At 39.5% G+C, this 23,746-nt stretch overlaps 2 protein-coding genes across 7 annotated transcripts; one reads left to right on the forward strand and one right to left on the reverse strand.

Moving 5' to 3' along the window:
* Positions 1–1,156: 1,156 nt before the first annotated feature.
* On the reverse strand, positions 1,157–5,459 carry LOC111802247 (protein neprosin). The gene is made up of 7 exons (XM_023686546.2): positions 4,060–5,459; positions 3,863–3,949; positions 3,566–3,778; positions 3,273–3,437; positions 3,132–3,185; positions 2,901–3,047; positions 1,157–2,022 (listed from the first exon to the last, which is right to left on the reverse strand). Exons 1-7 carry the CDS (start codon positions 4,291–4,293, stop codon positions 1,645–1,647), a joined length of 1,278 nt encoding a protein of 425 aa, XP_023542314.2. The 5' UTR covers positions 4,294–5,459; the 3' UTR covers positions 1,157–1,644.
* Positions 5,460–15,318: 9,859 nt separating this feature from the next.
* Positions 15,319–20,412, forward strand: LOC111802111 (uncharacterized). 6 transcript variants are annotated; one of them, XM_023686362.2, is made up of 6 exons: positions 15,319–15,562; positions 15,753–15,849; positions 16,267–16,332; positions 16,735–16,868; positions 17,617–18,057; positions 19,667–20,412. In XM_023686362.2, exons 3-6 carry the CDS (start codon positions 16,306–16,308, stop codon positions 20,079–20,081), a joined length of 1,017 nt encoding a protein of 338 aa, XP_023542130.2. In that variant the 5' UTR covers positions 15,319–15,562; positions 15,753–15,849; positions 16,267–16,305; the 3' UTR covers positions 20,082–20,412. The 6 variants fall into 6 exon arrangements, with proteins under 6 accessions (XP_023542130.2, XP_086983046.1, XP_023542128.2 ...); XM_023686364.2 differs by lacking the exon at positions 15,319–15,562 and adding an exon at positions 15,610–15,647; XM_023686360.2 differs by lacking the exon at positions 15,753–15,849 and having other exon boundaries at positions 15,320–15,562.
* Positions 20,413–23,746: the final 3,334 nt, after the last annotated feature.

Consider the following 23,746-nt stretch of genomic DNA (forward strand, 5'->3'; position numbering starts at 1 on the left):
TATAATTCATAAATGACAGTCAAAACAGTGTTGGTTATCATAATGACCAACATTAAAAGTGATTTTTTCTAGTCTCTCCCAGAACTAAAATGAAAAATACAAATTTCACTAATTACCCTAGTGTCTAAAATGGAAAATCCCGACCTTGACAAGGAACGAGCTCCACGAGAAAATTTGACACTCCCTATCAATGCAAATTTAGTCTCAAATTACCATTTCGAAGATACGGAATAGTCTCATATCGAGCTAACAATTTGACAGTCTTACTAGTGAAATCCACTAGAGAGAGAAACGAAACATTCTTTATATAGTGTTGAAACTTTTTCCTAATAGACGCGTTCTAAAATCATGAAACTGATGACGATACATAACATATCAAAGCAGTCGATATCTATTAGTAGTGGGCTTAAACTGTTACATGTCTATACGACTATAGTAACGAAATACCATTATAAAGATACGTAAAGATTCGTTATCGAGAGAGCGGGCATACCAATGGCAAAGTAATGGAGCAGCAGCACGCGAGGAGCCACACAGACACCAATATCTTTCTATTATGTACTTCCTTCTGCACCATTCTCTGATGACTCAAAGCTCAAAATCCTTCTATATATATATATAATAGTTAAAGCTAAAGTGCCTGTAATAATTCAATTCCCCATAAACTTGTAATCTAGAAACCAACACTGAGAATATTCTCTCAAGATTATAATCATTTTTTAATCATTTAACAATACTAAATCCGTCCACGTACTTCATGAGGATATAATTTTGTAATAGTTCACGCACCGCTAACAGATATTATTAGTCTTACGATTTTAAAACATGTCTGTTATAGAGGTTTTTACACCTTGTTCTCCTATCTATCTGATGTGGGATCTTACAGACTTTCAACTCCGTAGAGCACATTATGAGAGACATTAAAGGAAGCTAGTTGTTCGGGAAATTGAGATTGCTGGAATCATCAAAACACCAACCACGAGAAGTGAAGATCACAATTGAAAATTGGTTTCGTTTACGAGTTTTTTTAGAACGATTGTAATCACTTTTGTCAGCTTTAAAATCAATAAGATCGCTCTCGAACATGTCTCGAGTTAAATTTAGCTAAGACCAACACCGTTATGGATAACGGATAATGATGGTTTTTTTAAAAAAGTGGAAGCATAAGAGAGCACAACCTGTCTAATTCTTTGTATTCTCCCATAGTTACAAAAATTCCATTCTCTATAATTAATATTAGAAAATAAAATTAAAAAAAACAAACCCAAACCCAAACCCTACCTACCTCAAGGCTTAGGACAAAACACAAAGATAAAAAAAACCGAACCAAACCGAAAAAAATATAAACAAATTCTCACGAGTAACAAAACCCGCTACTTGCTCGAGACCATGACAAACAGTATGGTCGTTATCATGTCGAGACGTTACCTTCAACCACTACTTCTCAACCGCTTTCGTTCCTTTACGAGGTCCTACCAGGATAGGTAGGTCTGATCCACACTGCTCACCGTGTCTGTACCACAATAACTCATTATCCCTTACCAACCACTCTCGACCCAAATCGCTGCCCAAGACACTAGGTTCTATCCTATAACGTTGTTTTTTCGATGATATTTATTAATGATAAGAAGAACTATGATACTTTTAAGGGCATCTAACGGTCCTGCCAGGACCTCCATAGTAAAAGTAAGTGCCCCAAACGTTATTGCTGCCTTGTCTGATATCATAGCAGTCAGAATGGTCGGCCAAGACATGAAGATTTGTGAGAGGAAGCAAGTTGTTGTCCCAATCAACCACTTGTAAGTTCCTGAAATAAGAGGCTTTGCCAAAGCCTTCTTCAGCAAAATGGCCACTCCCCATTTGTGTGGCTGTGTGGAACCCTGAAGCTCTTCTGTTCACTACTTCCCCTCCAAATTGTACCATGCTTGCATGGCTCCTTAAATGGCTGAATAGAAATGCTGGCCAGTACCCGACGAGCGTACCCGACCCGTACTCGAGCCACCAGTGTCCGTGCTTTGGATCCTGTGGCCATAGTTTAACTTAGATATGCTATGAACAAATGAACACTTAAAGGGCTTGTTTGGTAATGTTCTGGTTGTTCCACAAATGAAGACTTAAAGGACTCGTTTGGTAGCGTTCTGGTTGTTTCACAAATGAAAATTGAAAGGGCTCGTTTTTTGTAACATTCTGGTCGTTCCATGAATGAAAACTTAAAGGGCTCGTTTTTGGTAACATTCTGGTCGTTCCGCAAATGAAACTTAAAGGGCTTGTTTCTGGTAACATTCTGGTCGTTCCACAAATGAAACCTTAGAGGGTTTGTTTGGTAACATTCTAGTTGTTCCACAAATGAAACCTTAAAAGGCTCGTTTGTAACATTCTGGTCGTTCCACGAATGAAAACTTAAAGGGCTCGTTTTTTGTAACATTCTGGTCGTTCCACGAATGAAGACTTAAAGGGCTCGTTTTTTAGTAACATTCTGGTCGTTCCACAAATGAAGACTCAAAGGACTCGTTTGGTAACATTCTAGGTGTTCCACAAATGAGCCCGATAACATTCTGGTCATTCCACAAATGAAAACTTAAAGGGCTCAAGTTTGGTAACATTGTGGTCGTTCCACAGATGAAAACTTAAAGGGCTTAAAGGGCTCATTTGGTAACATTCTGGTCATTCCACGAATGAAAACTTAAAGGGCTCGTTTGGTAACATTCTGGTCGTTTCACAAATGAAAACTTAAAGGGCTCGTTTGGTAACATTCGGGTCGTTCCTCGTCGGTAGTTTTAAAGAAACGTAAAGATTCAATAACCGAGATCGTACACGAATTTAAAACATTTGACGTTTATAAATTTCGGGGTTTTTTTTTGGGTCAATATAAAAAAAAAAAGTGCAATAAATGAACTTACCTTCCAAACCATTAAACCAATATCAAACTGTTTCCCTCTGTAAGAGGAAACAGGCGAAATTGCTGCTCCAATGGCTATCCTGTTATTGGTTTGAACAAATCCTGAACAAAGCAGATTGTAACAACCAGTGGCTTGATAAGCATCAGTCTGCCAACAAAAAAAAACAACGTTATTAATTCTGTCTGTTCTTTCAAACCTTAAAGTAATCGAGTTCAAGACATGAAAACTCACTGTCCAGTATGTGAAGAATCTAGGATTGTTGTCGCCATAGAGTTCAGGACTAACCTAAACAAAAGATCAAACGAAAAGGAAGATTAAAGCACAAGAATTTCAAGAACATTCAAGAACATTCAAGAACACTCAAGAACTTGCCTGCCATCCAGCTTCTATGGTGTTCAAATCATTGCCAAATGAGCCTGAAATGACCCATATCTGTGATAAGCTGAATTCATATTGATCTGTTACACGAGGTGCCCATATGTTCAAGCTTGCCTTTGCTCCATAATATTGTTCTCCATTAACGAACACCACTGCATGCTGTAATCATTCAACGCTCTTAATTAGCTGAATTTTCATCATTTCAGCTCAAGAAAACACCTTTTTTGGATGAATAAAGTGACTTTGAGTAATCAAAAAGGAACAATGATTTGGGTTTGAATTCTAACCTCATGGCCATTGCCAGAAGAATCTCTTCTCACATGTCTAATGGGTTTTCTTCCAAATCTTCGAATAGAATTTGCTCTGAAAATGTCTTTTTCTGTTGTTCTTCTGATCGGAATTGTCCCTTCCGGACAAAACTCGCCGGAAGCTGACCATAACTGGTGGTTATCCGCCACTTCCTCCATGGATTTGTTGCTTCTCGGCCTCTCAGGCGGTTCCTGTTCATCAGAAACTTCCAATTCTCTCAATCAACCCAAAAAAATTTCACCCACAGAAAAAGATTCTGATTTTGAATTGGTTACCAATGGGGAGTGTCCTTTGAGCTTAGGATGGTCAAAGGCAGGCTGGAGATGAGAAAGAACACAGTCTATGACATCACCATCTGAGCTCTGCAACAGAACAGAACAAAACAAAACATTCAGACAAAAACAACAGCAACCCAGATTGTCAAATTTGCAGAACAATCAAAAACTTCGAGAAAAACCAAGATTTCTTTTACCTGAATTGTCTTGATTGGAGGCTTGTTGATTTTGCGTAAATAAGCTCTGATGTTCTTCAGCTTCTTCAGCTCTTTGGTGGGGTGGAATAAAGTTTGGTTTTTTAGTGGCATTTGATGGGCTATGGAAGTGGAGAAAGCAGAAGCCAAAGAAGTAAAAACCAGAAGGACAACAACAAAACAAGAACAGGAAGAAGAAGAAGAAGAAGAAGAAGAACAAGAACAAGAAGAAGCCATTTGGTTGGAATGTTTCGAAGAAGTCGTTTGTTTTACTGCAATGATTTGTGATTTGTAAGTATTGAGGTTGTCTGGTTGTGTGTCTCACAGCTTACTTCATTTCTCTCTAATCTCAGCTCAAGTCCATACAAAAGAGATAACCATTCCAACAAAAACACAAACTTTGGTTTTGTTTTCTTCTCCTTTGCCTCACCATTCCCAACATCAAATCTCTCTCTCTCTCTCCCAAAGGGTTTGGCTTACTAAAAAATTCCAGGCATAAGGGTTTTAAAACAGACCCATTTTAAGTTGAGAACCGACTTTTCATATCAAGCAGTCAAAACATCAAAAAGAGCAGTAAATTTCATTTCTTACCAAAGAGGAGAGAGAAAGAGATGAGAGAGAGAGAGGGAGAGGGAGAGGGAGAGGGAGAAGGATTCAAGCTTGGAGACTGTACTGAGCTGCAGACAGTTAAGATTTGGGTAAGGAATGGCAGGGACAACATTCAAACCTTAAATGGGAAGAAATCTTCTTACCTTTTTCCTAAGATATCAGTAAAAAAAACTTACCTTCTTTAAGGTCATTTACCCCTTAAATTTCAACCACAGCTATGTCTGAAAATGATTGCGCTTTCTTTAAGGCACATACCTACACAAACTGCCCAAACCCACTCCATTTCCATTCAATGTCTCTGCAGTTCATCAGTACATTAATGTTGGGTCACTATCTGTAATGGGCAGCTGTAAAAATTTCAGCTTCAAAAAGGAAAAAAACTGTAAAATTTTGATGGATGGTGTAAATGTTTTGAGGAAGAACAAAGGTCCCAGGTTGGTTCTTTTTGCAAGAATTTGAAGTGGTGGGTCATTTTCAATGATTATTTCCACACCAAGAAGAGAGGTGGAGGGGTTACTTTTTTTACTCTCTGCTATTCCTTTTGACCATCAAAACTAGATCTTTTGGCTTTGATTATGCTAAATTATGATACCCATTTGCTCACTTCCATGAATAACTCAATCAAAGAACAGTGTTTAGGAACATTTTTACCATCAAAATAGGCCATTTGTGACCCAAATCCTTAGAACCCATGTGCTCATTTCCATCAAGATATCAGATAAAGATAGTGTTGGTTGTAAAATGGAATGATTATCATCCTAAATGACTGCCAAAATTGTCTTGAATTTGCTACTTTTCTCATCATGGTTTGCCCATTGGATATCATGATCGTCATCTCTGCATTGCTGTTGATATCAGTTCTTGATTCAAGCAGTTTATATGAATATGAATGTGAAAATGATGGGTCAATGGAAGAGTTAAGTTGAAGCTTATGAAACTTCACGAAGGTTTTTACTTAGCTTCTAAGAGTTCCAAGAGAAATGCATAAAGGAATATCTAACAGCTAAAATTCCACTATCTTGATCAGTAAATTGGAAGAGAATGAGATTTGATTCAAAGCATTGCCTTTTAATCTCATGGACCATTCAACTCCATGAGGAAAAAGAATCCAATCTTCACCATAGACATATGTGAGTGCCCATATGTTTGTGCATCATGATGATACTAACAGTGCCTCTCGTTTTTGGCCCTTTGGCCCTTCATTTTCTGCCATTCATATTGTCTATTCCTGTGCAACTATGAAATCTTTTTTCTTTTTTGACATTCCAAAGTCGCTGGCCATGTAATCGTTAAGCCCACCGCTAGCAGATATTGTCCTCTTTGAGTTTTTTCTTTTGAGCTTCCTCTCAAAGTTTTTAAAACGCGTCTACTAGAGAGAGATTTCCACACTCTTATAAAAAATGATTCGTTCTCCTCCCCAACCGATGTGGTCCACACTCTTATAAATAATGATTGGTTCTCCCCTCCAACCAACGTGGAATCTGACAAGTAAAATCCTTAGCAGATATTGTCCTCTTTGGGCTTTTTCTTTTGGGCTTTCTCTCAAGGTTTTTAAAACGCGTCTACTAGGGAGAGGTTTCCACTCCCTTGCAAAGAATGTTTCGTTCTCCTCCCCAATCGATGTGGGATCTGACAGGTAAAGTCCCTAGTAGAAATTGTCCTCTTTGGGTTTTTCCTTTCGGGCTTCCTCTCAATGTTTTTAAAATGCGTCTACTACGGAGAGGTTTCCACACCCTTATAAAAAATGTTTCGTTCTCCTACCCAACCGATGTGGGATCTAACAAGTAAAGTCCCTAATAGATATTGTCCTCTTTCGGCTTTCCCTTTCGGGCTTCCTCTCAAAGTTTTTAAAACGCGTCTACTAGGGAGAGGTTTCTACACCCTTATAAAGAATACTTCGTTCTCTTCCCCAACCAATATGGGATCTGACAAGTAAAGTTCCTAGTAGATATTGTCCTCTTTGGGTTTTCCTTTTTGGGATTCCCCTCAATGTTTCTAAAACGCATCTATTAGGGAGAGGTTTCCACACCCTTATAAAGAATGTTTCGTTCTCCTCCCCAACCGATGTGGGATCTGACAAGTAAAGTCCCTAGCAAATATTGTCCTCTTCTGTTAAGGTTCCTCTCAAGGTTTTTAAAACGCGTCTACTAGGGAGAGGTTTCCACACCCTTATACCGAATGTTTCTCCTCCCCAATCGATGTGGGATCTGACAAGTAAAGTCCCTAGCAGATATTGTCCTCTTTGGGCTTCCCCTCAATGTTTCTAGAACGCATCTACTAGGGAGAGGTTTCCACACCCTTATAAAGAATGCTTCGTTAACCGACGTGGGATCTCACAAGTAAAGTCCTAGTCTCAAATTGACTAAGACCTTATCAAGGCAATGAACCTAAGCCATTTAAGTCTTCTTCGAGCGAATCGAAAGCTCGCTCTTATCCACGAGAACTTCTCTACAAACGCACCAGCTACATCAATGTTCACCCAAATCACAAGTTAATGGCTAACTTAGTCTAAGTTCAACTCTTTACCAAATAACAAACAGGCACTCATTAGGCATGCATCTTATCAGATAAACATGGGAAGAAAAAGGGCTAAAAATCCATCAAATATTTAAAGTCAAGTACCATTTGTTATAAAAAGTAATGATACCCCATGAAGTGTGGCTTGGCACTAGCAGAGGCACAAAAGGGAATGGACATTACCCAAGTTTTGTTTTGTGGGGCTCTTGGAAATGGTGCTTCATGCTTGCCACTTTCAAGGACTCCACTTTATTTTAATTTATTTGGTTTTAAAATTTAAATTCTCTTCTTTTCAGGCAGCCCCACTTAGAAGCTACAAGCTAAAAACACCTCAGCAACAGCAAAAGAAGCTATGAAGGACAAAGTGGAGGAATAATGGTCCATATTCCAGAGTGGGTCAGTCTCATTAGAACCAACAACCAACACATAATAAAACAGAACAGCCTTGTCAAGTTCTTGCACAGTGAAACCATGCCTTGTTCCTAAAGTTGGTCTGAGTCAACAGATTCCAAGTCATCAAAATCAAAAACAAATGTATTGAATTGTATTTAGATTCTTCACTGATTTTAATTTTAATTTAAAGATTACCTTTTTGGTAAAAAGGCAACTTAACTTGGCCTTTAAAATATATCGGGTTTGCAAATTGCTATTATATATGTGGATCCCACGTCGTTTAAAGAAAGGAACGAAGCAGTCCTTATAAGGGTGTGGAAACCTCTCCTTAACATACGTGTTTTAAAATCGGGGGCTAACGGCGATACGTAACGGGGCAAGGCGGACAATGTATGTTAGTGGTGTGTTTAGATTGTTACAAATGGTATTAGGGCCAGACACTGGGCGGTGTGCTAGCGAGGACGTTGGGCCCCCAAGAGGTCTGGATTGTCAAATCCCACATCAATTGGAGAGGGGAATGAAGCATTCCTTATAAGGGTGTGGAAAGCTCTCCCTAGCATACACGTTTTAAAACTGTGAGGCTGACAACGATACGTAACGGGCCAAAGCGGACAATATCTATTAGTAGTGTGCTTGAATTGTTACAAATGGTATTAGAGCCAGACACCGGACGGTGTGCTAGCGAGGACGTTGGGCCCCCAAGAGGTGTGGATTGTCAGATCCCACATCGATTTGAGAGGGAAATGAAACATTCCTTATAAGGGTGTGGAAAGCTCTCCCTGGCATACACGTTTTAAAACTGTGAGACTGACGACGATACGTAATGAGCCAAAGCGGATAATATCTGTTAACGTTGTACTTGAGTTGTTACAAATGGTATAGAGCCAAATACTGGGTAGTGTGCCAGCAAGGATGCTGACCCTAGGAGAGGTGGATTGTGAGATCCCATATCGGTTGAAGAGGGGAACAAAGAATTCATTATAAGGGTGTGGAAACCTCTCCCTAGCAAACGCGTTTTAAAATCATGTGGCTGACAGCGATGCGTAACGGGCCAAAAAGGACAATATTTGTTAGCGGTGAGCTTGAATTGTTACAAATGGTATTAGAGCCAAACACTGAGTGGTGTGCTAGCGAGGACGTTGGACCCCCAAGAGAGGTGGATTGTAAGATCCCACATTGATTGGAGAGGGAAACAAAACATTCCTTATAAGGGTGTGGAAAGCTCTCTCTAGTAGACACGTTTTAAAACCGTAAGGTTGACGACGATACATAACGGACCAAAGCGAACAATATCTATCAGTGGTGGGCTTGGACTATTACAAATGGCATCAGAGCCAGACACCGGGCCGTATGTTAGTAAGAACGTTGAGCACCCAAGAGGGGTGGATTGTGAGATCCCACATCGATTGGAGAGAGGAACGAATCATTCCTTATAAGGGTGTGGAAAGCTCTCCCTAGTAGACGCGTTTTTACACTGTGAGGCTGACGGAGATACTTACAGAACCATGACAGACCATATCTTTTAACAGTGGGCTTGAGCTAACCTGAAAGCTGAATCTTGAATACAATGGCTACAAGTGACTCACATGTGAGACCCATGAGTACAGAACAATTTCCTTTTCACCATCTTTAAATAATCAAAGCATCATTAGCCACTAATTACAATTATCTTTAAAAAGAATGGATGGTGATGAACGTTTTGCTCTAGAGTTAGGGTAGGTATATTTCTTTCTTGGGGGTGTTTCTTCTAATATAATCTCTGTATATTCCTATTGGATATTGAGTGGAAAAAGGAAAGTGCACCTAAACTTGTGCCCTGTTCATATTCATTAGTCAAGAGTTTATTTATGAGACAGCACTGTTCATATGCTTGTGTTCTAAAGCATGAAATGAAACTTGTTTGAAAAAAAAGGAAAAAAAGTGAGCACTTACAGAGAATAATGTTGGACTGTGATTGGTGGCGGTGGCACCAAGCCTTGAAGAAGAGGTGTGGAAGATGGTGATGTGAGCTCTGCTGATCATCTGAATGTGGACACCACATGATGCCATCTTTGCAATACAAAAACTGCACCTCTTTTTGCAACCTTTATGAAAGAAAAAAGCAGAAATTTATGTGACTTTTTAAAAGTATCATTACAAAAAATTTGTGTAAAGAGTTTAAATAAATATGTGTATTGGTAACGGCCTAAACCCACAGCTAGTAAATATTGTTCGTTTTAGTTCGTTACGTATCGCCGTTAGCTTCTACTAGGGAGAGGTTTCCACACCCTTATAAGGAATACTTCAATCCCCTCTCCAACCCATGTGGGATCTCACAATCCACCCCCCTTGGGGCCCAACATCCTCGTTGACACACCGCTTGGTGTCTGGCTCTAATACTATTTGTAACCGCCCAAATCCACTGTTAGCAAATATTGTCCGCTTTGGCCTGTTACATATCGCCGTCAGCCTCACGGTTTTAAAACGCGTCTACTAGGGAGAGGTTTCCACACCCTTATAAGAAATTCTTCGATCCCCTCTCCAACCCAGTGAGATCTCACAATCCACCTCTCTTAGGGCCCAATATCCTCGCTGAAACACCGTACGATGTCTGGCCCTAATACCGTTTGTAACAGCCCAAACCCACCACTAGCAAATATTGTCCACTTTGGCCCGTTACATATCGTCGTCAGCCATACGGTTTTAAAATGCGTCTAATAAGGAGAGGTTTCCACACCCTTATAAAGAATTCTTCTATCCCCTATCCAATCCACGTGGGATCTCACTTCTATCCCCTCTCCAACCCACGTGGGATCTCACAATCCACCCCTCTTGGGGCCGAACGTCCTCGTTGACACACCGTACGATGTCTAGCCCTGATACCATTTTTAACAGCCCAAACCCACCACTAGTAAATACTGTCCATTTTGGCCAATTACGTATTCCTGTCAGCCTCACGGTTATAAAACGCGTCTACTAAGGAGAAACTTCCACACCCTTATAAAGAATGCTTCGTTCCCCTCTTCCACCCCCGTCAGATCTCACATAATATGCTCGGTTTTGTTCTTCTAACATATATTTCAAAAGCTGGTCAAAAAAGCACTAGGCTGTAAATACTTTGTTACTAAGTAATACACTTTTTGGCAGCATATATGAAAAAGAAAATATACGACCAAAGAACTATTAACTGGTTTCAAATATAAACATGAAGTATAATCTGAATTCAGTTTCTTAATCCATTCTAGTGCACCAAGCACTATGGTTTTTACTTTGCCGCCCAAATTGACAAAATAAAATATGCAACAACCAACCATCATGAACTAGAGGAAAATGAGCTTCTGATTAAGCCTTAAAAGTAAAGAAAAGACCCTCCTTCTCTTGTCCCTAAAGATTGCAGGGTTTAATCAAAAAGATCTCGCTCTCAAACTGCTTAGGTAGATGTAACAGTCTAAGCTCACCGCTAGCAGATATTGTTCGCTTTAGCCCGTTACGTATTGCCGTCAGCTCATGATTTTAAAACATGTCTGCTAGGGAGAGGTTTCCACACCTTTATAAGGAATGTTTCGTTCTCCTCACTAACCAAGGTGGGATCACTCAATCCACTCCTCTTGAGGGCTCAGCGTCTTCGTTGGCACACAGTAGACGTGTCAACGTGTTTTGTGGAAAGAGCATAAATTCTTAATGGAATGATAAAAAGGTGGGAGGAATATGAATTGGATTCTCCATAGTGAAAGGTAAAGAATAAATTTCTTGTCAATCAAGAAAGAGAGAGCTGTAAGCTTTGTTGAAGCTGAGGAATAAGTAGACCACATACCTCTATTTGTAAACATGAATGTAAAAAATTTCCCACTTTTCACAAAAGTAATTTCTTTCTTTTGACAAATCTAGAAGATTTCTTGTCTGCTTGTCTGTCATACAAAACATCCTGCGGCTGAAAGAAGCCAACTGGTGTAGATTTTGTGTTTGATATCAACCTGGTTCCGAGTGAGGTTAAAACTTACGGAGTACAATGCTCGAAAGTAATATCTTAAAATGTATCGAACCAAGCTCACCGGTAGTGGATATTGTCCTCTTTGGATTTTCCCTTTCGAGCTTTCCCTCAAGGTTTTTAAAATGCGTCTATTAGGAAGAGGTTTCCACACCGTTATATAGAATGCTTCGTTCTTCTCTCCAACTAATGTGGGATCTCACAATCTACCTTTAGGGCTTAGCGTCCTCGCTGGCACTCGTTCTCTTCTCTAATCAATGTGGGATCCCCCAATCCACCCCCCTTCGGGACCACATCGCCTCATGTCCACCCCCTTCAGGGCTCAGCCTCCTCATTGGCACATCGCCCGGTGTCTGGCTCTGATACCATTTGTAACGACTCAAGCCCACTACTAATAGATATTGTCCTCTTTGGGTTTTCCCTTTTGGGCTTTCCCTTGAGGTTTTTAAACACGTCGGTTAGGTAGAGGTTTTCACACCCTTATAAAGAATGCTTCGTTCTCCTCTCTAACCGATGTGGGATCTCACAATCCACCCCTCTCCGGGTTCCAGCGTCCTTGTTGGTACACTGCCTCATGTTCACCTCCCTTTGGAGCTCAGCCTCCTCATTGGCACATTGCCGCCCAGTGTCTAGTTCTGATACCATTTGTAACGACCAAATCCCACTGCTAACAAATATTGTCCTCTTTGGGTTTTCCGTCAAGGTTTTTAAAAAGCGTCTGCTAGGAAGAGGTTTTCACACCCTTATAAAGAATGCTTCGTTCTCCTCTCCAACTGATGTGGGATCTCACAATCCACCCCCTTTCAGGGTCTAACGTCCTTGTTGGCACACCGCCTCATGTTCACCTCCCTTTGGAGCTCAGCCTCCTTATTGGCACATTGCCCAATGTTTGGCTCTGATACCATTTGTAACGACCAAAGCCCACTGCTAACAAATATTGTCCTCTTTCGATTTTCTCTCAAGGTTTTTAAAATGCGTCTGCTAGGGAGAGGTTTCCACACTCTTATAAAGAATGCTCGTTCTCCTCTCCTCTCCAACCAACGTGGGATCTCATACAAAAGACTAAGGGGTAGTACACCGTTCAAGATGAGGATGAGGATGATATACATTAAGATCTAGCAAGCCAAGAACAATAATTATCTCGGCAGTTCATCAAATTGAAACGCCTGGTTACGTCCCAAATCACTTACTGCAGCATGCAACATACAACCAAAAGAAAGCAGTGAACTTTGGTGCAGCATGGTTCATGTGCAGTGACTTGTTCATGTTTCTTTCTGTAATGTTGGCATATATGGTGGAAGCCATTGAAGTATGGAACCAATATTTCTGATAAACACAAAAAAAGAGTACTCAAAATGCTAAGGGTTAGTACACTGTTCTGTGCAATTGTATGCTAAGTGACAGATGATTCTTCAACATTCAAAAGAAGAATTTCAGAACTTTGTTCTTGATTCAAACAAAGCATCCAAATCCAACTTTCATTGAATCTAAAAGGAAAAGAAAGAAAGCTGCCTGAACATTCTTCTTCTAAGCCACAGTTGATTCTCTTGAAAATGTTTTCTGAAAGGACTGATATTTTGGAGAATGATGTTTCTTTCTTCAGCTTCTTAAGGTCGCTGCCACTGTCAATCAGTCCATTGCTAGTAGTACCATAATCCCGGAGAGAATTACTTAGTTGTGAAAACATCTCCCTAGCCGATGCGTTTTAAAAATCTTGCGGGAAGACCGAAAGGGAAAACCCAAAAGAGGATAATATCTACTAGCAGTAGACTTGAGTTGTTACAAATGGTATCAGAGCCAGATACTGGAGGTGTGCCAACGAGGATGCTGAGCTCCAAAGGAGGGTGGACACTTGGCGGTGTGCCAATGAAGACATGGGCTCTGAAGGGGGTGGATTGTGGATCCACGTTGATTGGAGAGGAGAACGAAACATTATTTATAAGGACGTGGAAACCTCTCCCTAGCATATTCGTTTTAAAACCCCTAAGGGGAAGCTCGAAAGGGAAAGTCGAAATAGGACGATATCTACTAGCGGTGGGCTTGGGTTGTTACAAATGGTATTAGAGCAGACATCGGAGATGTGCGAGCAAGGACGCTGAGCTCCAAAGGGAGGTGGACATGGGGCGGTGTGCCAGAGAGGATGCTGGTCTCCGGAGGAGGTGGATTGTGAGATCCCACATCAGTTGGAGAGGGGGAACAAAACATTCTTTATAAGGGTGTGAAAACATGTCCCTAGCATATGCGTTTTAAAAATCTTGTGGGGAAGTCCAAAATGGAAAACCCAAAAGAAGACAATATCTACTAGCAGTGGGCTTGGGTTGTTACAAATGGTATCAAAGCCAGATACTGGAGGTGTGCCAACGAGGATGCTGAGCTCCAAAGGAGGGTGGTCACGGAGTGGTGTGCCAATGAGGACACTGGGCCCGGAAGGGGGTGGATTGTGAAAATCCCACATCGATTGGAGAGGAGAACAAAACATTCTTCATCAGGACGTGGAAACTTCTCCCTAGCATATGCGTTTTAAAACCCTTGAGGGGAAGCTCTAAAGGCAAAGTCGATAGGACAATATTTACTAGCGGTGGGCTTGGGTTGTTACAAATGGTATCAGAGCAGACATCGAGGGTGTGCTAGCAAGGACGTTGAGCTCCAAAAGGGAGGTGGACACAGGGCGGTGTGCCAGAGAGGACGCTGGTCTCCGAAAGAGGTGGATTGTGAGATCCCATATCAATTGAAGAGGGGAACGAAACATTCATTATAAGGATATGCCCTCTTCTCCGGGGACACTGAGTTCACAGCTAGGGGTGCACTTCCTATCTGTTGGGGAGCACTTGCTTGGGTCTACAATTGGCTGCAACATTGGCAGCTTCCAGGTGATAGCATAACAGTCCTGCAACAGGTTTGATCATCGTTTCAAAGGATAACAATTCCCCTTTAGTGTGAAACCATGCCAAATAGCTCTTGAAAGTGTAACTATCCTAAAGACTAACTAGTGGTCCTAATGGATGAAATTGGTGGCTCCCTCTTGTCTCCTTCCCTTACGACTGCTTAGAATTCTCATCGTATCACTCTCTTTTGCCTGTGTAAGGGTCTTGGGTAAAGCCTATCCATCGTAAAATTTAGCAACATTAACCCAACAAGTGCATATGCAAAATGGAATAATCTCAAAGAAACGAATAAAATTCAAGAATGTTCGAGCGTCTTCGCTCCTTCACCTATTTATTCTTTGATTATGCAGGAACCCCTAGTTTTTCTTTCTAATGGACCGGGAAGTTCTAGTATAAAGAGAAGGTGTAAGTCAAATTCCATCACTAGCAGATGTTGTTCTTTTTGAGCTTCCCTCACGGTTTTTAAGACGCGTTTGATAGGGAGAGGTTTCTACACCCTTATAAATTATGTTTCGTTCACCTTCCCTCACGGTTTTTAAGACGCGTTTGATAGGGAGAGGTTTCTACACCCTTATAAATTATGTTTCGTTCACCTCCCAAACCAATGTGGGATCTCACACAAAGTGATCTAATAGCTTGCATGCAATTTTTTAGATGTAAATTCATGAGTATTAGTATTTTTATTAATGGTAATTTAAATGAAAATGATAATTATTTCCCCTTTAATTAATTACGGAATAAATAGATGGGCCTGGAAAAAGCCCAAATTTAATAGATGGTGGCCCAAGTGGAAGCCCAGTATAGCTCACTCGGTGGAAGAATCCGAGTATGGATATTGGACTCAGTTCGGTCAACCCAATTTCCTAAACGGGTCATTAATTTCCCACTCGGAATAGCCATTAACGCTACCTTACCCTCTGGTTTCATTTGTGGCTTCCTTATCGTCTCCAGTTCAGGTTCCTCAGAAACCTTCAATTCCTCATTCCAGGTTCCCTCTTCCTCAATCCTCCGTCTCTTCTTCTCTTCCGTTATCTATTTCCATACCTTTGATTGTCGGCGCGAAGGCTGTTGTTTCCATTTTGATCCTCTCTCTGTCGCTGCCGTACTAGAAGGGCGCATGAATTCTAATTCAAGGGTTAGTTTGGGATTTGAATTACCTACTGCTCTATATCTTGGGCTTCGTTCACGAATTTGCGAATTCGTTTCGGTTTTGTAAATAGGTTGGTAGTTTAGTTAATTGCTAGTTGGAATAATTTGATGAGGATGCTAGAAATTTGACATTTTGAAGTGCTATGCCGTCCGGTCTGATGTTTTTTTTTTATCAGAAAGTGAGATTGTTTTCCCCTGGTGCATGCTGGAAATTAGGTAGTTAACAGTCATGTAATTGACCTGCTTGGGTACGGAGGAACAATGGAGGATAAGGTTGATTTTTTCGTTTCTTGTTTGTCCTTCGGATACTCGAAAGCCATAGCTTCTGCCTTTAAATATTGCTTCTGTGTTTCTGATTTGTTTTCTGACAGTTCATGAAGGTTTTGTTTAATAATACTTGATAGTCTTTTGTAAGATGCGCAATGCGTAAATGTGTAGTTTGGAGATTGTGATTCCTTTTCCAATATGAGCTGATTGCGTTCTTCATGTAGAATTTCATTCTCCATATCAATACTGAGATAGGTCTGTTTTGAGTTTATGTTTTATAATGTTTTATGTATTTTTTGAGTTTACTATTCGGCACCGAGATGGTTTATCCACGCTGTCTTGCTATGTTTTAGCAATTCGGTCGTAGTTCAATACTTTTGTAATGAAATGATGACAGGTCTGGTTTCTCTTTGTTTGAATCAGGTGCTTTGATTAAATGATTTGGTCGTTAAGGTCTAGAAGATGGCCTTAATTACCCATCATCCTCAGGTATTTGAGAAATCATAAAGTAAACTCTTTGAATTTCAAGTGAATAAATTCTCGTTTTTCATGCCATGAACGTCTGGATGTATTTCAGGTCATATTTTTGAAAGGGAGTGCCTTTCATTTGCTTCTTTAGCATGTAACTTAATAGAAAAACTAATGGGAACTGTATTTCAATGTATCTAAAGAAATCGGTCCTTGGGTAAGAAAACAACCATTTTGTACGAATGAGTTTTTAGATAGTCATGAAGAAATTTTCAAACTCGTATGTATCAATTGGCTAAAAACTATTATTTACTCTTATTCATCTAGATATTGGCTTCCATATGTGTCTGATTTTATTCCCACATTTTACCTTTCCTTGGTCGTTTGCAATCCTCATTGTCTACAACCTTGCTTGTGTTGTAGGGTTCTTATGCAGAATTTTTATCAAAATTTTCGTCCTGGAATGGTTCTTTGAAGCTAAAACAGTATGTTACATCTGTTCGCACAGCTAGGAGAGATGAACATTGCACCCCATTAAGGAGCAATGTTTGTTTAAGGTACGGGCTTTGAAAATCTCTTCAGCTTTTTGTTTTTTTGGACATTGTTTCTCCTAGTTTTCTCTTCTTGTCTCAGTTGTCCATTTTCTTTAACCTCTAAATCATTCTCAAATTATAAAAGTGAATATGGAACTAAACTTGAACCTCAAGCCATGTTCATCATAGTTGAAAGACCATTGGAGATTGTCAAGAAGGCATTCTACTCACTTTGTCAGTCACGAACTTCTTCACTAAAGTGGCCCCCAAGGGACAGCGCTGTTGGGAATGAGGTCTTTGAGTTTCACCTACCCAGAAGTCATGTTTTTGAACCTTCGAGTGATCTCTTAATAAGAAAATTCCTCATTTCTTAAGTTCAGGCCAAGGGACAGGCACCCCCAAATTAGTAAGGTTTGGGCCCTTGATACTGGGTTATCAAAAAAGAAAACTTTTGTGCCATATTTTATTGGTTGGTTAGTCTATCATGCTGCTTGTTGCCTATATATTCGGGATACATTTATGCTGAAAGTACACAATTTCCTGTTCTTGTAATATTGAGATGATTTTTAACTTGAGTGTTGAATTGAATTAATCCAGTCATATAGCTTGCCTTCCTTTGAAGTTTCTTTGAGGTTCATGGGGATCGTTGTTCATTATGAACAATGGTGTTGTGCTTGCCCCTGAAGTCTCTCTGATGTGCATGGGTATCCTTGTGTCATATATAAACTATGTTGTGTATCCTTGGCCCAAAACTCATGGAGCTTATTTTCAGTGTAGGGACTCCTCGATTATATGGACCAAGACCTAATCTCTTGAGAGTTTCAGCCTTCAAAAGCAGTGCTCGTATAGATGATGGGACAGGTGGGGTAGCAAATGGATCTAAGATTCCCAACTACCCTGTAAAGTTTAAAGATGATGATTGTTGTACAGAAACTCCAAAGGCAAACAATGTTCCACTTTGCTATGCCTCTGGAGCAAATGAGGATATTGCTCCATCTCCTGCAATTCAAAATTTGTTCAAGAAATGGTTGGAATTGTTGCGCAGACAACCCGTAAGTAAAGATGTGGAAGAAATTCTTGAGGATCTGCCCTCGGCAGGGATGTCAGATATTCAGCAGGAGTCCAATAAAAAGAAAAGCAATGAGATTTTGCGAGGTGTTTGGTTCCATTTTTGGGGACTTAATGCAGCAGTGAAGATACCTTTGCTCGTATTGTAAGTAGCTATTTACTTGTTTACGTATGCTCCTTGAACTTGGTTTTGATTTTATCTCATTGTTAAGCAAGGACTTCACGCTATTATCTATTTGAAGCTGTAGAGTATTGATGTTCCCTTATTTAATGAGAAATCAAGCTTTTACTAAGACAAGGGAAGAATTCCAAAGGTCAATAAAAAAAGGGAATAGCCCAGTGCCCACCACCACCACAATAGGAGCCTGAACAAAGAAATAAAATGTTGCAAAAAATGCTCCATTTATCAATGTTAAAGGTAAAGGGTAATTACAGAACTCTTTGGTAAAATTTGTCAAAAGGAACTCTTTCGTAAAAGCCAGCCAAAGTGAGGCATTCAACCTAGTTATAAATTACACCTCCCTCTAAGGGCTTTCAACTCTCTGAGAATTCTTCGCCAAATATTCCACCAAATGTTCCACAAAATAGCCTGAAAGGTTGCATGCACAAGGAAACCATACTATCCTAGTCCCAAAACAGCAGATGAAGCATCTCCTCCCATGATCTATTACAAGCCTAGCATGCCAAAAGTCTTAGGGGAAAAAAAATCTCTCTTATTGAAGTCGTGAGATGACACTCTCATAATACACGATCCAAACCCTCAAGACATTTGCTTAAGACACATGACTAAGGCCTTAGCAGCGTAGAAGAAGACATTTTAATGAAAATCAATAATGTTAAGCCTCCCATGTAAGACCTACCGGACAAAGAGTTTGCCTTTCGTGGTGTCTCTAACCTTTCACAATAAATAAAACAAAGACTTGGGTTGATGGGAACAATCGAATGAAAAATGAACTACACGAGAATGACCTAGATGTCTCGAATGAAGCAGAGGGTTTGAATCATCTTACTTTTTTTAAGACTATCACTATTTGTAGGTTCATCCAATTGAAGGAGAGAAAAAGGGAAAGTTTAGTTTATCTTGCTGTTGTTGTGAACAAAGAAAACACAATCTATCGTTGATAATGGAATAAGTTATAAGCAAAAAAGTTAAATTTCCCAATAGGAGTTCACACAAAGGCTCCTGAATTTAAGGGTAAGTACTTAAAGAATATGAAATCTTACACCATCAGCTTCTTGTTGTTTCGTAACCATAAAAAGATCATGTTCTTATTTTGGTTAGACTCTTTAAATTTCATTCAACTTCGTAGTTCTTTTCCACCGCTTCCCTGCTTCATAGCCTTGGTTAACTTAGAAGAATTTAATGCTAGATTTATGTAGTTATGTGCAACTTCATAGCACTATGAATAATAAGAACAAGCTTGCTCATGTCAATGATATTAAAATGTAAATGCGGTGGGGATGTTTCCCATTTTGAGTAGGAACAGAAAGTCTCATTCTCATCACATTTACATTTTCGACTAATGATATTAGTATGCTTCTCCTTACTTTTCATAAGTACAAATGAATTATGACTAGAATATATATGCTCGGCCATACAATCGTCTCTTCCACGTGCAATGTCACATATGAATTCTTTTATAACTGTGACTGTCATGGTATAGTTGAATACTTCTTTATCATCCATATTTTATGCTAGTGCCCGTCTTGAATCTTTTGATATTTATTATTCTCAATGCCGTTCTTTCTTTCAGTGTTCCTATGTACCTGGTGATCAACGTGTTTTATGGTGCTGAAGTTTCAAGAGAATTGACTCCTCTCTGGGTTTTTGGGCCCTTCATTACTGCTTTCTACGTTAAGATGTTTCTCTGGTTGAGTTCCCTCTATATCTTCAGCTTTAAGTTGACTGCTAAACTAGTAAGGAACTCCCCCACTTACTACCAGACAGTGCATCACTATGTGATACAAGGGAAACTTAAAGAAGAGTTCGTAGCTCGTTTCTTGCAACCGATAATCAACATTAAGAATCTAAAGAACAAAGAACTATTGCTAAGAAAGCTCATGGAGTTAAGAGAGTGGATTGTCGATAAGTACCTTGATTTTGTGGAATTAATTTGGCCATACTACTGCCGAACAATCAGGTTTTTAAAGAGAGCTAATCTGATTTAGACTATGGTTTGTATTTTGAAGCAAATCTCTTACCAAGATCGAAGGCTGGATGGATCCTGTTTCTTTCTCACATTATCTAAGAAGCTTGATTTGTCATTAAAGCATGTCTGGCCTTCCACTTTTTGTGGGAGTATATTAGTGTTTAATGAGCTAAGCAAGGATCAGAATGACTTGAGTTGTCTGATTTTGTGACTGTTGTGATGAGGATGTAATTCTTTTTCCCTTGTTCTTTTAATTGGAAGAGGTCCCATTAAGTTGCGTTTTTCCTGTTATAGTGATGTATGTGTAAGCATTGTCAACTTGAATTTTATCAATTAGTCTTTCCATATTATATTGTTTCGTTATTCATTTGGATGAACTGAAACTCTCCCACGCAGGAGTTGGCTAACAGATTACAAGGACATGCCAGCCAACAGAACAAGGTCAAAGGTGATTGATTTTAAAGCATATATGATCAGCTTAGTGGTTGCTATGTGCTTTTGACTTTGAGAACTTCTAATCCATTATGCAGATTTTGATTAGTTTAATCCTTGGAACTTGTATAGTTATGGTCAAATGCAAAATTTTTAGTATATTTAGCTTCAATGATGCACCTTCTTCTTTGGCATATGTTCGTTATCCATGTAACGACACGTTTTAGGTAAAGGAACTCGGTTTTCTTCCCGACTTTTAAAGTTTAAAACTTTATATGTTGAAAAAAAGGCAATCCAATTTTTTAAACCGAACTATAAAATTATTCAAAACTAACCAATAATTTGCCTGAATTTTGTTAATAGAGAAGTAATAGAAAAGAATCTAAACCTAGCACTAGAGGCCTAAACCTAATCAAAACAACTACTCACATAGCCTCCTAAAAAAAAAGGTCCAAAAAACTCAATTATTAAAAAACGCTTCTATTTTAGCTACAAATATCTTACAAAAAATGAGTTTTGTAAAAAAAAAAAAAAACGGATGCTGATGAAAATTTTAACGTTAGTTAAGCTCATTTTTCTTCTCTGTTCTACTTTGAAATCTTATCGACTTTAGAAGCGTTATTGCTTAACGACATTCCTTCCATTTGAAGGAATTGGATAAAGCAAGTAATAATCCACTTAAAGAAAGAATAGTACATTAATTCGTGACAATCATGTTTTCTAAGAACATAACTTTGTCTTTTCTTCCACGTAAGTGATCGTGCCATTATAAAGCTTTTGAATACGAGGAAATGTCAATGGAAAAAAAAGAAATATACGCACGATCACTTACTTATACAAATTGAAATGCAATCCCAATACAAATGGCTACTAAGGTATGAGCATATCTTAAAAGGATTAAGATCTTGTAGTTTGGAAGTTGTAGCTATCTAATGAGTTGATGGGGGTAGCACTAGAGGATGAGTTTGATACCAAATAAAAAGAAAAAGGTACACAAATGGTCCAAGTGACCAAAAACTTGTGTTTCCTTGTCTGTGATTCCTTACGTGACTTGTAAACACTTAACTCATATTATAGTGATGGCTCAACAAATACACTTGTGGATGGTCCATCAAAGTGGATAATCTCCATTATGGAGGGGAAGGTCTTGTCCTTTTCCAATTGGCTTCATTTCACAAGGAATAATTTCTCTCTCTCTCTCTCTCTCTCTCTCTCTCTCTCTCTCTCTTGAAGATGGTGAGCCATCAAATGGGCTGGTTTAATATTGGTTAGTCTCACCAAACCTCACATGGTGTCTTTGGCTCTGTGCTGTGGGTTTGAACAGGTAGGAGTATTGAAGCTGGCCTTTACTGTAAAAACAACAGTAGTGGTTTTGGTTTTGGTTCTGGTTTTTTCTACTTGTATTTTATAAGGGTGTTAGGTAGTTTTGATTGACAAGAAGAAAAAACTATTGGTATTTGGACTTTAAGAACAGGATATACTAACCAAATGAATAAATTAAGAATGATATTCTTTTAGGCTTAATCTACGAGATTCCACGAAGCATTTTTTATAAAGGTGTGGAAACTTCTCCCTAACAGACACGTTTTAAAATAGTGAGGTTGACATCGATACGTAACGGACAAAAACGGATAATATTTGTTATTGGTGGACTTGGGCTGTTACAAATGGTATCAGAGCTAGACACCGGACGGTGTGCCAACGAGGATGTTGGGTCCTCAAGGGGGTGGATTATGAGATCCCACATTGGTTGGAAAGGGGAACGAATCATTCCTTATAAGGGTGTGGAATTCTCTCCCTATCATATGCATTTTAAATCGTGAGGCTGACGACCCTACATAGTGGGGAAAAAGCGGACAGTATCTACTAGCGATGGACTTAGGCTGTTACAAATAATATCAGAGTCAGACATTGAGCGGTGTGCCACCGAGGACGTTGGGCCCCCAAGGGGAGTGGATTATGATATCCCACATCGGTTGGACAGGGGAACTAAGAGTGTGATAACATCTCCCTATCAGATGTTTTAAAACCATGAGGCTAACGACGATACGTAACGGGCAAAAGCGGACAATATCTACTAGCAGTGTACTTGAGCTGTTACAAATGATATTAAAGTCAGACACCGGACGGTGTGCCAGTGAGGACGTTGGTCTCCAAGAGGGTGGATTATGAGATCCCACATCAGTTAAAGAGGGGAACAAAACATTTCTTATAAGAGTGTGGAAACATCTCCCTATCAGACATATTTTGAAACCGTGAGACTGACGATGATACATATCGTCAAAGCGGACAATATCTGCTAGCGGTGAACTTGGGTTGTTATATAATCCAAACGATGTCTCAACCACCATCACCATATCGTTCCGGGTTACCTCTACAACTTCCATCTAATATTCTAATAAATTTATACTTTCAAGAAACCTTTATTAAGGAAAGAACAAATTTTGAAATAAAACAAAGTTATGGAGTATTTTCTATGATTTAGACTAAAATGAACAATAAAATAGTATTGATGAGTAAGCAAAGAGTGACATGTGAGCTAAAATCTTACTATTGTGACCATTCCTTTTGAAAGGATAACAGAGAGAGAGAGAGATGGACAAAAGAACAGCCTAAAAGGTCCTAAAGGCAAGCCCACGCCTGAGTTACAGACATGCACATCAAGCACAAGTGGGACTCCCTCTTACATTTAGCAATCATCATATCTTATCTCCATAGAGCTTCCCATCCAACAAGCGGCTTTGTTTTTTGGAACCTCTTTCAAACAAAACAGGACCAAGAGTATGAACTGACAAAGTTTTAGAAGAACTAGGAAAGCTGATGAAAAAGGGAATTAGCTACAAAGAAAGCTGGTGGTTTAAAGTGGATTTACTTTTTGAGATGGGAAAAGAAGAATCGTACAGTCTGAGCTGATTAGATTCTATTTACTTGTTAATCAGTGGTTTAGGTTCAAGTTTGTAGACAAATCAAGTTGTGAATGAGTTTTATTTGAATTTGTTTAGGTACGTGAGATCCCACGTCGGTTGGGGAGGAGAACGGAACACCCTTTATAAGGGTGTGGAAACCTCTCCCTAGCAGATGCGTTTTAAAAACCTTGAGTAGAAGTCCGAAAGGAAAAGCTCAAAGAGGACAATATATGCTAGTGGTGGGCTTGGATCGTTACAAATGGTATTAGAGCCAAACACCGGGTGATGTGCTAGCGAGGAGGCTGAGCTCTGAAGGGGGGTGGACACGAGGTGGTGTGCCAGCAAG

Source organism: Cucurbita pepo, chromosome 9, assembly GCF_057944985.1.
Source record: "Cucurbita pepo subsp. pepo isolate OVF chromosome 9, ASM5794498v1, whole genome shotgun sequence".
NCBI lineage: Eukaryota > Viridiplantae > Streptophyta > Magnoliopsida > Cucurbitales > Cucurbitaceae > Cucurbita > Cucurbita pepo.

Bases quoted from the DNA above. Each gene is read 5' to 3' on its own strand.
- LOC111802247 (XM_023686546.2), bottom strand. From the start codon at position 4,293: ATGGCTTCTTCTTGTTCTTGTTCTTCTTCTTCTTCTTCTTCTTCTTCC. The intron at 3,438-3,565 runs GTTAGAATTCAA...GAATGATTACAG, and splicing joins CTTCTGGCAATGGCCATGAG to CATGCAGTGGTGTTCGTTAA. The intron at 3,186-3,272 runs GCAAGTTCTTGA...TCTTTTGTTTAG, and splicing joins CCATAGAAGCTGGATGGCAG to GTTAGTCCTGAACTCTATGG.
- LOC111802111 (XM_023686362.2), top strand. From the start codon at position 16,306: ATGGCCTTAATTACCCATCATCCTCAG. The intron at 16,869-17,616 runs GTACGGGCTTTG...GCTTATTTTCAG, and splicing joins AGGAGCAATGTTTGTTTAAG to TGTAGGGACTCCTCGATTAT. The intron at 18,058-19,666 runs GTAAGTAGCTAT...TCTTTCTTTCAG, and splicing joins AAGATACCTTTGCTCGTATT to TGTTCCTATGTACCTGGTGA.